At 40.2% G+C, this 16,919-nt stretch overlaps 1 protein-coding gene across 1 annotated transcript in view; it reads right to left on the bottom strand.

Annotated features, from left to right (window-relative positions):
- DOK6 (docking protein 6) overlaps positions 1-16,919 on the bottom strand; it is a 420,496-nt gene that overhangs the window by 156,419 nt on the left and 247,158 nt on the right. Inside the window, exon 4 of the mRNA XM_025273172.3 lies at positions 14,117-14,236. Within this exon, the coding sequence (XP_025128957.1) occupies positions 14,117-14,236 (120 nt within the window). The remainder of the gene's footprint in view (positions 1-14,116; positions 14,237-16,919) is intronic.

Here is a 16,919-nt window from a genome sequence, read left to right as displayed (position 1 = left end):
ACAGTTTGAAATTTAGTAACCATATGGACACTATTTATGTTCAAGTGTCTAAATATTTTGGGACCAAAAATAATGATTCAATATTTTACTTAGATTGTTGACCCATGAAAGTATTATGGATATAGATTTCATATAATAATTATTTGAAATATAGTTATTTCAAATAATTACAATTATTTCCTAAAGAAGAAGGCAAAATGAGGTAAGTTCTATAGCTGAGAAATGAAGAAAGAACACCGTCCCATCAGTTATCTTCAATGAAAGCCTATATCTGTAGCCACATGTTGTTACTGTTGTTCAGTCACTAAGTCATGCCTGACTCTTTGCGACCTCATGGACTGCAGCACGCCAGGCTTCCTTGTCCTCCACTTTGTCCTGAACTTTTCTCAAATTCATGTCCATTGAGTCAGTGATGCCATCTAACTATCTCATCCTCAGTTGTCCCCTTCTCCTTTTGCCTTCAGTCTTTCCCAGCATCAGGGTCTTCTCCAATGAGTCAGTTCTTAGCATCAGGTGGCCAATGTATTGGAGCTTCCGCTTCAGCATCAGTCCTTCCAATGAAAATTTAGGACTAATTTCCTTTAGAATTGACTGGTTTGATCTCCTTGCTGTCCAAGGGACTCTCAAGAGAGTCTTCTCCAGCACCACAGTTTGAAAGCATCAATTCTTTGGTGCTCAGCCTTTTTTATGGTCCAGCTCTCACATCCGAATACGACTACTGGAAAAACCATAGCTTTGACTAGACAGACCTTTGTCAGCAAAGTGATGTCTCTGTTTTTTAATACGCTCTCTAGGTTTGCATAGCTTTTCTTCCAAGGAGCAAGTAAGTGTCTTTTAAGTTCATGGCTGCAGTCACCGTCTACAGTGACTTTGGAGCCCAAGAAAATAAAATCTGTCACTGTTTCCATTCTTTTTTCCCATCTATTTGCCATGAAGTGATGGGATGTGATGCCATGATCTTAGTTTTCTGAATGCTGAGTTTCAAGCCAACTTTTTCATGAATGATATCTGCCTGCAATTTTCTTACACTGACTTTTTCTGGCTTCAGTATCTGGTTATAGTGGCTTCATAAAATGAACTGTGAAATAATCCTTCCTCTTCTGCTTTCTGAAAAAGTTGTATAGGACTAAAATTATTTCTCCTTTAAATAGAATCAAGAGTACACAGTATGTGCCTGGAGTTTGTGTATGGGATGTTGTACATTTTTCATTTTAATTTCTTGAATGGATACAGGGATCTTTAGGTTTTCTATTTTTTTTTCTTGAATCGTTTGGGTAATTTGAATCTCTATTAAGCAATAAAAGTTTTATTTACAAAGTCTATAATTAGAGATAATATTTTTAATTTTTCTTTTATGGCAGATGGAAATTAAAGACATTTTTTCCCATTTTTCTGCTCTGATTTTAACATTTATTATAATCTGAGCTCTGAGAATGTTATTACTACAATTAGGATTTTAAACTATGCTCAAAGAAAAATGCAGAACTTTACAAAATATATTTTAAAAGTGAAAGGCTGAAAATTAATGACCTAAACATCCACCTAAAAGATTTGAAAAAGAATCCTGCAATTAAACCCAAAATGGTGGAGCAACTAACAGTGATTAGACATAGTGAGTGAGAGCAGAAATTAATATATTTTAAATTATACTGAAAAAAGTTTTAATAAATAAGTTAATATCTGATGATGCCGATTAAGAGGGAAAAAAGCCATAAATAACCTACAGGAAGCATAAAAGGGGCTATCACTACAGTATAGACAGATATTAAGAAGGTAATACAAGGATGTTGTTATTAAATTTATGTCAGTAATTTTGAAACTTTGTAAGAAATGCAAGAAACTGTGCAAGAAATCATTCAGTCATTTTAGGAATGATTTTCCTAAAATCATTGGTAGATGTTCTGAAGCTAATTATAATCAATAGTTTATTACCCTGAGTTTTCAAACTTTAGTGCATATTAGGGTTCCTGGGGTTATTAAATTACAGACATCTGGCCCCACATCCCAGAGATATTTACTTTAAAGGTGTGGGTGGGGCCCAGAATTCTCTTGTTTAACACACACTTGATGTGAATGAATTGAAGACATTCACAATATGCTAGAGAAATATGGACTTTCCTGGTGGATGTTGTGCTACTTGCTTTCAGTTCAGTTCAGTTCAGTTCAGTTCAGTTGCTCAGTCATGTCTGTTTGCGACCCCATGAATCACAGCACGCCAGGCCTCCCTGTCCATCACCAACTCCCGGAGTTCACTCAGACTCATGTCCATCGAGTTGGTGATGCCATCCAGCCATCTCATCCTCTGTTGTCCCCTTCTCCTCCTGCCCCCAATTCCTCCCAGCATCAGAGTCTTTTCCAATGAGTCAACTCTTCGCATGAGGTGGCCAAAGTACTGGAGTTTCAGCTTTAGCATCATTCCTTCAAAGAAATCCCAGGGCTGATCTCCTTCAGAACAGACTGGTTGGATCTCCTTGCAGTCTGAGGGACTCTCAAGAGTCTTCTCCAACACCACAGTTCAAAAGCATCAATTCTTCGGCATTCAGCTTTCTTCACAGTCCAACTCTCACATCCATATATGACCACAGGAAAAACCATAGCCTTGACTAGATGGACCTTTGTTGGCAAAGTAATGTCTCTGCTTTTCAATATGCTATCTAGGTTGGTCATAACTTTCCTTCCAAGGAGTAAGCGTCTTTTAATTTCATGGCTGCAGTCACCATCTGCAGTGATTCTGGGGCCCAAAAAATAAAGTCTGACACTGTTTCCACTATTTCCATCTGTTTCTATCTATTTCCCAGGAAGTGATGGGACCAGATGCCATGGTCTTAGTTTTCTGAATGTTGAGGTTTAAGCCAACTTTTTCACTCTCCTCTTTCACCTTCATCAAGAGGCTTTTTAGTTCCTCTTCACTTTCTGCCATAAGGGTGGTGTCATCTGCATATCTGAGGTTATTGATATTTCTCCTGGCAATCTTGATTCCAGCTTGTGCTTCATCCAGCCCAGTGTTTCTCATGATGTACTCTGCATAGAAGTTAAATAAGCAGGGTGACAATATACAGCCTTGACTTACTCCTTTTCCTATTTGGAACCAGTCTGTTGTTCCATGTCCAGTTCTAACTATTGCTTCCTGACCTGCATATAGGTTTCTCAAAAGGCAGGTCAAGTGGTCTGGTATTCCCATCTCTTTCAGAATTTTCCACAGTTTATTGTGACCCGCATAGTCAAAGGCTTTGGCATAGTCAATAAAGCAGAAATAGATGTTTTTCTGGAATTCTCTTGCTTTTTCGATGATCCAGCAGATGTTGGCAATTTGATCTCTGGTTCCTCTGCCTTTTCTAAAACCAGCTTGAACATCTGAAAGTTCACAGTTCACGTATGCTGAAGCCTGGCTTGGAGAATTTTGAACATTACTTTACTAGCATGTGAGATGAGTGCAATTGTTTTACATGTGGTATTTAATCCTTACTACCATCCTGTGGGATGTGTACCAACAGTATCATCCTCAAGGGCAGGAATCTGCGATTTAGAGCACTTTAGTCCCTTGACCCTGGCCCCAGAGCTCATGAGAAGTGGACAAGAACTTGATGATGTACTAAGCTTGGCCACTTATGTTCCTCAGGCTAAGGGTCTGACTTTCAAGCTTTACATGATAGTTTTACTGTAGCAGGAAAATAACAAATCATCCAAAGTTGGATATATCCAAAATGATATTAGTGAACACTGATATTTCTTTTCTTTTCTCTTTTTTTGTGTGTGTATGTTTGTGCTTGTTTTCTGTGAAATGAGGGGTCATTTAACCTGGTTTATCATCATAGTTCAATCTATCAAGCTTTCTTTGTGTGACCAAGAGCACAGCATACGTGTGGCTGTTTTACACTGATGTATGACAGAAACCAACACAGTAGTGTAAAGCAATCATCCTCCAATTAAAAATAAATTAACTAATTTTTGAAAGATTTAAGAAACACAGAAAAATAAACAATGATTGATACACCTTGTGGGTGTGAGTTTGTCTCTCTTACTACTCTGTGAGCTTCTTAAAAGTTATGGCCCTACTTTGTACGAAGGGAATGACAACCCACGCCAGTATTCTTGCCTGGAGAACCCCATGGACACAGGAGCCTGGTGGGCTACAGTCCATGGGGTCACAAGAGTGGGACACAACGTTGTGACTAAACCTCCACCACATTTCCTCAGCTTAGTTCTCACACAGCATAGCCTCAAAATTCTTTGATGAATGAATAATGAATGAGTGAATGACATACAAGGGTGTCTGAGTGGAATGTAGGGAGCATGGTTACTAGGGTAACCAAAGTAAATAATTTACAAACGACACTGGAATACTGTTTTGCTCCCGGACAAAGGTTATACACATATTCTTTGGCTCAAAGTAGGAATTCATGAGAATTCTAGCCCATTTCTAAGCAGGGACTCTTGGTCCTGGGAAAAAAACCAAACCCTCAAATCTGACTCTGAATTAACCAGATGACAAAGTCTGGGGTCATTTCTTCATGTTGTTCTAGAGGGCGATCTCTTGCATGAATAACAAAACAGACCCTTGAATCCACTTTCAACTGTAGCAGCAGGAACTTGCTACAAGTGCCGGCTTCTTGGTTGTGATGCTTACCTCTGTTACTAGTGATTAGCATGTTACATTTGTTTCCTAGGATTGCTATTATGTATCGTGAGACTCCTTTCTAAATAAATAGGACTATAACACAGCACCACAATATTTCTAAGGTCAGCGTAAAAAAAAAAAAAAGTCACTCAGTCGTGTCCGACTCTTTGCAACCCCATGGACTATATACAGTCTATGGAATTCTCCAAGCCAGAATACTGCAGTGGGTAGCCTTTCCCTTCTCCAGGGGATCTTCCTAACCCAGGGATCGAACCCAAGCCTCCTGCATTGCAGGTGGATTCTTTACCAGCTGAGCCACAAGGGAAGTCGTGAGGTCAGCCGCGAGGTCAGCACAGGCTATCTTAAATATAGCTGAAAGATGTGAAGATTCTGAAAGCTGTAAGAAGTTAAAAGTTCAGATTGTCCACTTAATATGCACTCTTTTGTGTTATCTGAAGTCTAAGAATAAGTGTGTGTGTGTGTGTGTCTGTGTGTGGGTATTTGGCTGTGGCGTGCTAGCCTCCCTTACTTTTCCGTATACTGTGCCAGATTCTGAATCAATAGGAAAACAGCTGACAATACTAGATAAAGATGATTAATGCAAATAATTTAATCTATAACCACTTTTATCTTAGCAACACACGTTATACCTTTAAAAATTATTTGCAGGGTATATGGTGGTGGTTTAGTTGCTAAGTTGTGTCCGACGCTTGCCACCCCATGGACACAAGAACCCACCAGGCTCCTCTGTCCATGGGATTCTCCAGGCAAGAGTACTGGAGTGGGTTGCCATTTCCTTCTCCAGAGGAACTTCCTGACCCAGGGATCAAAACCAGGTTTCCTGCATTGCTGCTGCTGCTAAGTCGCTTCAGTTGTGTCCGACTCTGTGTGACCCCATAGACAGCAGCCCACCAGGCTCCCCCGTCCCTGGGATTCTCCAAGCAAGAACACTGGAGTGCGTTGTCATTTCCTTCTCCAATGCATAAAAGTGAAAAGTGAAAGTGAAGTCGGTCAGTCGTGTCTGACTCTTAGTCACCCCATGGACTGCAGACTACCAGTCTCTTCCATCCATGGGATTTTCTAGGCAAGAGTACTGGAGTGGGGTGCCATTGCCTTCTCCCTCCTGCACTGCAGGCAGATTCTTTACCAACTGAGCTGCAAGGGAAGCCCCTGCAGGGTATATGAACTGGGCAAACTCCAGGATGATGAGGGATAGGGGAGCCTGTCGAGCTGCAGTCCATGGAGTTGCAAAGGGTCAGACATGATTTGGCAACTGAACAAAACCATGCCCAGTATGTTAACAATGCATATATATGGCACCTAGAAAAATGGTATTAATGAACCCATTTGCAGGGAAGGGATGGAGATGCAGACAGAGAGTGGCTTTGTGGATACAGTAGGGGAAGGAAAGAACCGAACATGGAGAAAGAAGCATGGACATATATACACCACAATGTGGAAAACAGATAGCTGCTGAGAAGTTGCAGTGTAACACAGGGAGCCCAGATAGGCGCCATGTGACAGTCTGGAGGGGTGGAGTGGGGAGGGGAGGGTGGCTCGGCAGCGATGATAGATGTGTAATTACGGCTGAATTGTGCTATTGTGCCGCAGCAACGATGAGAACACTGTAAAGCAATTTTCCTCCAATTAAAGAATAAATAAACAATTTGCACAAATGTTTATCCTTAGCTAGTTTCAGAGTAAATAAGACCAAGCTGTTTGAAGAGTCAGGAAAACCTTCAAGGACAAGTAGCAATTTTGAATGTCAAGATATATGCTGTGGTCGGGACTGAGCAGTGGGTCTTCTCTTGGTGATGGGACCCCATAAGACCACCATGAGCCACGAACGATACAATAATTTATGACATCAATTCTGCACACATGTGTGTCTCATTGCTTAGGAGTAATTTCAAACTGAATCCAAGTCCATCATTGATAACATATTAAAATAATGTTTCTGATGAAAAAGAAATGGTAGAATTTAACTCTGAAATGCCTTAAGGAGAAACCCCTGAATCTGTAATAACAAATCGTTCATAAAGGAATGATTCTAATCTGAATGTATTAATGACTTCATGCATGTATCAGGAGGTTAAAGTTTTGTTTATATGAAGAGGTGTTATGATTGAAAACTGTGGAAGGACAGTTTTACAAGATAACATTGTTTTAAAAAACACTTGCATTAGCTAAACCAACAAATACTTTCCCTGCATGTAGTAAAATGAACAGGTGTCCTGTCTAAAAAACAGGTGTGTCCCTAAAGCAGTTCTAGGGCTCAAGAGAGAGGGTTCACGTTGACTAACAAGCACTCTTAGTCTTCAGCATGAGATTTTACAGATTACTTCTAGTTATTTCAGGGCGGATCTTGAAATGGAATTATCATATTTATGGAAGAAGTCCATTGATTAGGAAATGACAAAACTGGGGAATGCCAGTAACAACCTGTGCCAATCTGTGTGTGTGTGTGTCTTGGCAGCATGTATACACATATTCACTGGGATTTTTGAGCTACCAATAGTTGAGGCTGCAATTTTGACATTCTGTTGAGGTTTATGCCTTCCGCATTGTCCTATGGTATAAATCACTGTCTTACAAAGTTGTAGCTAGACTTCAATGGGCCAAAAGAAATGGAGGGAAAGTGCCGTTATCTGGACTTGACAAAGCATTTTAAAGAAAGTGTATTTAGACTGGAAGAGATGGAAGGAATGGCTATGTCCACGGCCTTGGGAGTCAGGGAGAAATTCACCCATGTGGAAGGTGTTTCCTGGGGAAAAGAAATCCTCCCAGCTAAGATTTTCCTTTGAAAGCTAAATATGGAAGAGTCTCAATGTGTGTGTGTGAGCATGTGTGTAAGTGTGTATGTGAGCGTGTGTGTGAGTGTGTGTGTGAGGGAGTGAGTGTGCGTATGTGTGGGTGTGATGTCTGCCAGTTTCCTTTAGGGTATCATGTACTTTCAGGAAGTCATTTAAATGGATCAAACACTACCTTCTCTAACTAAATGTTACTATATACTAAAAGCACATATAACCCTTTGTATGAATTTAGGATTATTTAAAAAGCACTGGATGACATTATAACTTTCAGTTCAGTTCCATCGCTCAGTCATGTCCAACTCTTTGCGACCCCATGAATCGCAGCACGTCAGGCCTCCCTGTCCATCACCATCTCCCGGAGTTCACTCAGACTCACGTCCATCGAGTCGGTGATGCCATCCAGCCATCTCATCCTCTGTCGTCCCTTTCTCCTCCTGCCCCCAATCCCTCCCAGCATCAGAGTCTTTTCCAATGAGTCAACTCTTCACATGAGGTGGCCAAAGTACTGGAGTTTCAGCTTTAGCATCATTCCTTCCAAAGAACACCCAGGACTGATATCCTTTAGAATGGACTGGTTATAACTTTAGGTGTTCTCTAAACTATACGCAGGAACTAATTTTTGATTTCTTTATTTTTACTTGGGCTTAAACAAACAGACTTGTGCTTTTTTTTTTAAATCTAAGCATGAGTTAGTCTTTATTATATATTATCTCCTATAACCATCATGATAACACCATAAATCAGTATTAGTTTATTTTCACATAGTAGCAAACTGAAATTAGAAGTGACTAAGGAACCTGATCTATTTAAGGGGTGTAGCCCACATTCAAGTTGCATCCTAAAGAGTTTACTTACTAGGCTAAATCTGCTTGTGCTTCTTACACAGCTCTGGCTATTTAATTCTGTGTTTATCTTATTCTAAAACATTTATATTAAAAAATTACCTTTATATAGTAGGTAAATTACTTTGACATTATTATCAAATCAGCAATAAAAATTATAATAACCAAAAGAGTACATTATCTATTTGGATAGGAACCATATACAACCCCAGGTTTTTAAGGTAAAAATGTATAATTCACACCAAACAAGTTGCACACAGCAATGACTCCACCCAAAAGCCTAATTTATTCACTTTCTTCATATTTTCATTCAAGTATGTAGTACTTGATGAATGTTTATTGTTAAGGGGTTTTTTCCTTCTTCTCTCAAACTGAGAGTGAGCAGAATATTTTAAGCAATATGACTATGGATGTTCTGTACTTAGCACAGTTCTCAGAAAATAAGTCAGAGAGATGAAATCCAAGAAAGTGTGGGAAAGAAACTGGAATATCAAAAGGAAGCTAGAAAAAGAGTCACAGGGATGCCTTCGTGACTTTCTGAAACTAGCAACATGGGCAAAATTTGCGCCTGTATATGTTCATGATTAGTTAGTAGGGGAAAAACATTTTTTTCAGTTCAGCAAAAAACAAAAAGCAATGATTTTTAATGGTCTATGCTGGGAGGGATTGGGGGCAGGAGGAGAAGGGGACGACAGAGGATGAGATGGCTGGATGGCATCACTGACTCGATGGATGTGAGTCTGAGTGAACTCCGGGAGTTGGTGATGGACAGGGAGGCCTGGCGTGCTGCGATTCACGGGGTCGCAAAGAGTCGGACACGACTGAGCGACTGATCTGATCTGATCTGATCTGATGAGATAGTGGTGGTTATCAGAATATTATTATTTATAACGGAATCACCATCAGTGTTATCCTGATGCATTTTCACCTGTGCTGTCTAGTGTATAACACAGATTATTCCAGAATTTCTGTTAACAACTAGTGTCAAGCTTCACCAATATCCCTCATTATTTTTAAAAACAGTAGTCATTAGAAATTAATAACACTGGAAAGTTTCTGTTTTCCTACCACTAGATATTCCAGTGATGATAGTTAGTTTTAAAAATGGAGGGGAAAAAGCTCGTTACACTACTCTGATTTCATTATTCAGAGGCTTTAGACAAGAAGATGCAGCATAAATTCTTAAGAGACATCAGAAAAGTTAAATTAGAGAACAGTGCAGTAATATGTCATATAGACCTCAATTCTGTTATCTACACTCTGAGTTTTCAAGCATTCTACTTCCTCAGGTGTAGCACAGACTTCCCTTGTGGCTCAGCTGGTAAAGAATCCACCTGCAAGGCTGGAGACCTGGGTTCAATCTCTGGGTTGGGAAGATCCCCTGGAGAAGGGAAAGGCTACCCATTGCAGTATTCTGGCCTGGAGAATTCCATGGACTGTATAGTCCACAGGGTCGCAAAGAGTCAGACACGACTACGGGTCTTTCACTTTCACTTTCAGTTGTAGTATGCAAGAACACTGGAGTGGGTTGCCATTTCCTTCTCCAATGCATGAGAGTGAAAAGCGAAAGTGAAGTCGCTCAGTCACTCAGTCGTGTCCAACTCTTAGCGATCCCATGGACTGTAGTCCACAGGCTCCTCCATCCATGGGATTTTCCAGGCAGGAGTAGTGGAGTAGGGTGCCATTGCCTTCTCCGAGTATGAAATTAGAAGTGGTCAAATAGGAGATGGCAAGAGTGAACATAGACATTTTAGGAATCAATGAACTAAAATGGGCTGAAATGGCTGAATTTAACTCAGATGACTATTATATCTACTACTGTGGGCAAGAATCCCTTAGAAGAAATGGAGTAGCCATCATAGTCAACAAAAGAGTCCAAAATGCAGTACTGGATGCAATCTCAAAAACAACAAAATGATCTCTGCTTCCAAGGCAAACTATTCAATATCTACATGGTAATCCAAGTCTATGCCACAACCAGCAATGCTGAAGAAGCTGAAGCTGATGGTTCTATGAAGACCTACAAGACCTTATAGAACTAACACCCAAAAAAGATATCCTTTTTATTATAGGGCACTGTAATGCAAAAGTAGGAAGTCAAGAAATACATGGAGTAACAGGCAAATTTGGCCTTGGAGTACAGAATGAAGCAGGGAAAAAGCTAACCGAGTTTTGCCAAGAGAATGCACTGGTCACAGCAAACACCCTTTTCCAATATCACACGAGAAGACTACACATGGACATCACCAGATGGTCAATATCAAAATCAGAATTATTATATTCTTTGCAGCCAAAGATGGAGAAGCTATATAGAGTCAGCAAAAACAAGACTGGGAGCTGACTGTGGCTCAGATCATGAACTCCTTATTGCCTAAATCAGACTTAAATTGAAGAAAGTATGAAAAACCACTTGATCATTTGGGTATGACCTAAATCAAATCCCTTATGACTATACAGTGGAAGTGACAAATAGATTCAAGGGATTAAATATTATAGAGTGCCTGAAGAACTATGGATGGAGGTTCCTGACACTGTACAGGAGGCAGTTATCAAGACCATCCCCAAGAAAAAGAAATGCAAAAAGGCAAAACAGTTATCTGAGGAGGCCTCACAATTAGCTGAGAAAAGAAGAGAAGCAAAAGGCAAAGAAAAAAAGGAAAGATATATCCATTTAAATTAAGAGTTCCAAAGAATAGCAAGGAGAGATAAAGCCTTCCTCAGTGATCAGTGCAAAGAAATAGAGGAAAACAATAGAATGGGAAAGACTAGAGATCTCTTCAAGAAAATTAGAGATATCAAGGGAACTTATCATGCAAAGATGGGCACGATAAAGGACAGAAATGGTATGGACCTAACAGAAGCAGAAGATATTAAGAAGAGGTGGAAAGAATACACAGAAGAACTGTACAAAAAAGATTTTCATGACCCAGATAATCACGATGGTGTGATCACTCACCTAGAGCCAGACATCCTGGAATGCAAAGTCAAGTGGGCCTTAGGAAGCATCACTACGAACAAAGCTAGTGGAGGTGATGGAATTCCAGTTGAGCTATTCCAAATCCTGAAAGATGATGCTGTGAAAGTGCTGCACTCAATATGCCAGCAAATTTGGAAAACTCAGCAGTGGCCACAGGACTGGAAAAGGTCAGTTTTCATTTCAATCCCAAAGTAAGGCAATGCCAAAGAATGCTCAAACTACTGCACAACTGCACTCATTTCACACATTAACAAAGTAATGCTCAAAATTCTCCAAGCCAGGCTTCAACAGTACATGAACTGTGAACTTCCAGACGTTCAAGCTGGATTTAGAAAAGGCAGAGGAACCAGAGATCAAATTGCCAATATCCGTTGGATCACTGAAAAAGCAAGAGAATTCCAAAAAAAACCATCTATTTCTGCTTTATTGACTATGTCAGAGCCTTTGACTGTGTGGATCACAACAAACAGAAAATTCTGAAAGAGATGGGAATACCAGACCACCTGACCTGTGTCCTGAGAAATCTGTATGCAGGTCAAGAAGCAACAGTTAGAACTGGACATGGAACAACAGACTCGTTCCAAATTTGGAAAGGAGTAGGTCAAGGCTGTATATTGCCACCCTACTTATTTAACTTATAAGCAGAGTACATCATGAGAAATGCTGGACTGGATGAAGCACAATCTGGAATTAAGATTGCTGGGAAAAATATCAATAACCTCAGATATGCAGATGACACCACCCTTCTGACAAAGCAAAGAACTACAGGGCCTCTTGGTGAAAATGAAAGAGGAGAGTGAAAAAGTTCCTTAAAACTCAACATTCAGGAAACTAAGATCATGGCATCTAGTCCCATTACTTCATCAAATAGATGGGGAAACTGGAAATAGTGAGAGACTATTTTTTGGTCTCCAAAATCACTGCAGATGGTGACTGCAGCCATGAAATCAAAAGATGCTTGCTCCTTGGAAGAAAAGTTATGACCAACCTAGACAGCATATTAAAAAGCAGAGACTACTTTGTCAACAAAGGTCCATCTAGTCAAAGCTATGGTTTTTCCAGTGGTCATGTATGGAAGTGAGAGTGGGACTATAAAGAAAGCTGAGTACCAAAGAATTGATGCTTTTGAACTGTGGTGTTGGAGAAGACCCTGGGACTGCAAGGAGATCCAACCAGTCCATCCTAAAGGAAATCAGTCCTGAATATTCATTGGAAGGACTGATCCTGAAGCTGAAACTCCAATACTTTGGCCATCTAATGTGAAGAACTGACTCATTGGAAAAGACCCTGATGCTGGGAAAGACTGAAGGTGGGAGGAGAAGGGGATGACAGAGGATGAGATGGTTGGATGGCATCACCAACTCGAAGGACATGAATGAGTAAACTCTAGGGGTTGTTGATGAACAGGGAGGCCTGGTGTGCTACAGTCTATGGAGTTGCAAAGAGTTAGACATGACTGAGCAACTGAACTGAAGTGAACTGTTGCTGTAGACTGAACTGTGTTTCCCTAAATTCATAGGTTTAAGCCCTAACTCCCAAGGTGGTAGGATAGGAGATGGAGGCTTTGGGAGTAATTAAGTTTAGAGGAAGTCATGAAGATGGTATCCTCATAATGAATTAGCACCCTTGTAAGGAAGGACAGGAGACAGATTGTTCTTCTCTCCCTCTACCACATGGGTCCACAGCAAGAACTTGGCCTCCAAAGCTGTGAAGAATTAACTCCTGTTGTCCTAGCCACCCAGTCTATGGTATTTTGTTATGGCAGCCTGAGCAAAGATATAATATTCTCCCCATTCCCTAAAATCTACTGAAAAACAACATAAGCCAAGATTGTTTATTCAGACTCCAAATCTATGATGATGCTTTAAGAAGAAATGTAGGACTACTACTGTCCATTCAAAACCTTATGTACAGTGAGTTAATGTATTGATTGTTTATTGAAATAAATGGCAATGTCACAGAGCAAGAATGTAGGGGACCTGGGCTGTACCTTAGCATTTTTCTAGGTGGTATGCAGTCTTGAGACAGATCCTAAATAGCTGAGGTTGATCAGTCTACTCTCCTTTAAAGGATTGGTCTGATATACCCCAGTGTTCATAGCAGCACTATTTACACAGCTAGGATATAGCAGCAACCTCAATGTCCAACAAACACGAATGGATAAAGAAGCTATGGCACATATATACAATGGAATATTACTTAGCAATAAAAAGGAATGCATTTGAGTCAGTTCTAGTGAGGTGGATGAACCTAGAGCCTGTTATACAGAATGAAGTAAGTCAGAAAGAGAAAAACAAATTTAGTATATTAACGGATACCTATGCAATCTAGAAAGATAGTAATGATGAACATATTTGCAGGGCAGTAACAGAGACATAGACATAGAGAACAGACTTTGGACACAGTGGGGGATGGAGGGGGTGGAGCAAATTGAGAGACTAGCATTGAAACAAATTCATCACCATATGTAAAACACAGAGCTAATGGGAAGTTGCTGTATAATACGGGTGCTTGTCCCCAAACTCAACCTGGTGCTTTGGGACAACATGAAGGGGTGGGATGGGGTGGGGGTTGGGGGGGAGGTTCAAGAGAGAGGGAGCATATGTATACTAGTGGCTGATTCGTGTTGTTGCACGGCAGAAGCCAACAGAATATTGTAAAGCAATTATCCTCCATATAAAATTAAAAAAAAAAACAAAAAACAAACAAACAAAAAAACGACAATGAGCTACTACCTTACAAAAAAAAAAAAAACTAATTTTTTTTTAAAAAAGGATTGGTCGAAAACATTTCTGAAGTCCTTTCAGTTCCAAAGTTCGACAACTCCCCGTGCACTTTAAAGGGAAGGACGGAGCCGCACACTTACCGTTCTGCTCCCTCTGCACGCCTGCCGCCAGGAGATCGGGCTCCCCGAGGCTGATGTCATTGAGCCGGGTCCCCAGACACTCCATGCAGAGGTGTTTGCACCACTCCTCAGCCTCCAGCTCTGAAAAGAAGCACAGGCCATCAGAGTCAGGCAAGGCTGCTTGGGAAGAACGAAGAGGACTGCTTCCTGAACCAACTACCCAGGCAAGTGGTGAGCCTTAAAAATCCACTTTAAGAAAGCTGGAAAGCTGTATTCAAGAAGTGAAATAAAACAGTCTCCATGACTGTTGCCCATGATTTGACATTATAACATTGTATCTATTGTATCTTAAAGATATTTTAAGTTATCCCTATGTAATTTATCTTATTTATAAAGAATAGACTGAGAAGATTTGTTTACTCTCCAGTATACTTAAGATTGATTTAGTTTGGGGAGAGAACGTACTTAATTTAAATATAAAAATTATGAAGTATATAATATTTAATTAAATATAAAGTAAAAATACTTAAGTGAATAGCTGGAAAATGTCAAACTAAATGTGCGAATGTCTTCCTGAATGTAACGTTGGTTTGTGCAGACGGAAGGTCTGATCTTCAAGCCATTCTGAACTGCAGTGGATCACAGATCAAACTGACCATTTTTTTCCTACAAACATCGGAAGTTTGTAAAGTAAGGGCCATCCTTACTTTAAAAAATTAGGGATAGGATATTGAAAATAACTTTCCCCTTTAGAAAGCTCCAATTGCCTAAAGATATTAATTAAATCACTCTTTTTACTCCTGTTATTCTGCAACTTCTCTGTATCTGTGTTTTTCCTTTGCTGAAAACATGAGACTATCTCACACCTCACAGAATCTTGTAGTATCAAATGCTTCCAAAAACATGGATGAATTTGAACATAATATAAGACCTAGGTGGGTGAGATGGTTAAGGATAAGTGGCATACTTGGTCTCATATCCTAGCATGGGTCAGCACCAAGACAGAATTAGAGGCAAAAAGTTCTAACTATTTTTGTATCCAAAAGAGTACGAGGTTAGAAATTTGGGGCCAAGCCCCCAAATTGATTCACAGAAATTGAATAAGAGCTTTCTATTGACATCTGACCAGAGAATAGAACTCTGTGGGAGACTGTGGGTTCTTTTTACTTTCTAATAATATTCCGTGGTCTTGATAAAAGGGGAATTTCTGACTTTTCATGTAGCATAATTCTGTACTAGAGCCATTTAATATAGATTTCCTTTAAAGTTCTTGCTGTTCTCCATGGATGACATTCCAGCCCTTGCCTTGGCATTTTAAATCCCCATAACAACATCATCTGTGACAAGGTTTCTTGACTCCAGGGATTTGAGCACCAACTTCTCTGCTCCATGGCCAATGCCATCAAACCTGGCTAACACTTTCTTCCCGTGCTGGGTCATTCTGCCTTAGCATCAAGAACGAGTTTGACCAATGAGATGGCAAGCCAAATTTGTCATTTATTTTTACTTTTATGAAGTCCATGAAATATTGTTAGAAAATAAAAAGAACACACAATCTCCCACAGAGCACTATTCTCATAAAAACAATAGTTCCCATGTTCCAATCACAAAAGTGATTTTTCTTTGCAAAAGGAATGGTTAGCATCCTTCAGGGACAGTTCTCTGTGATGTTAGTCACTGTGCCTGCCTACATCGAGGAGAAAGTAGATTCTCATGCGGCCTGGTTTGGGTGGTGGGCTTTTCCTCAGGAATCTAGAAATAAATCTAGAAAATAAACCTTCCCATTCACTCTATGATGATGTTTAATTGCTAAATTGTGTCTGACTCTGCAACTTCATGGGCTGTAGTCCACCAGGCTCCACTGTCCATGGAATTCTCAGGCAAGAATTTCTGGACTGGGTTGCTATTTCCTTCTCCAGGGGATCTTCTCAACCTAGGGACTGAACCTGCGTCTTCTGCATTGGCAGGCAGATTCTCTACCAGTGAGCCAACAGGGAAGCCCAGGGCTATTATAATGACAAAAAGGCATTGCTGAGACTCACAGCTTTCTAAAAAACCCTTTTTCTTCTAGAAACAGAATGCCAGCATTCATAGAAAAAAACGTATAGAAGCAACAACAGCATATATTGAAAATAATTTTTATTAGGTATATGAGTTTCAACTATAATTTATGATTTATAATTTATGAAAGTTTTGAAAGCTTTTCTAACAACAATCAGAATCTCAAGCCAATTTCCATGACATGTCTCTAGAAGTCCTTGACATTTCTGGGAAGGGACACAACATGACTCCAGCTTTTTCTTTTTACATTTCAATGTTTTGAATGCTTCTCAGAACTACAATACTTTAAATCACCAGTGAAGTCACATGCAGGTAACACCTCATCTGCAGGACTACCTGCTAGTATTTCCAGGACCCCAAAGATAGAAAGAAGAGTATCTACTATGCTATTTGAGGTGAAAATAAGTGTTAAATATGACAAAGCATCTTTGCACCAACATTCCTTTTAAATGTTTCTGGTCTCATGGTCCAGTGGTTCACACGGCGTGGTCCTAGGATTCTCATTATCAAGATTTCCTGGGATTTTGTTGAAACTGGAGATCTGCCCGTCCCAGCCCTTGCTTGTTTGTTTAGTCCCTCAGTTGCGTCTGAATCTTTGCGACTCGCTGAGGACAGGAGGAGAAGGGGACGGCAGAGGATGAGATGGTTGGATGGCATCACCGACTCATGGACGTGAGTCTGAGTAGGCTCTGGGAGTTGGTGATGGACAGGGAAGCCTGGCGTGCTGGAGGCTATGGGGTTGCAGAGTCGGACACGACTGAGC

Source organism: Bubalus bubalis, chromosome 22 (assembly GCF_019923935.1).
Source record: "Bubalus bubalis isolate 160015118507 breed Murrah chromosome 22, NDDB_SH_1, whole genome shotgun sequence".
In the NCBI taxonomy this organism is placed as follows: domain Eukaryota; kingdom Metazoa; phylum Chordata; class Mammalia; order Artiodactyla; family Bovidae; genus Bubalus; species Bubalus bubalis.
Note: the sequence above shows the minus strand (reverse complement) of the source record. Positions and strands in the feature narration are given on the sequence as shown.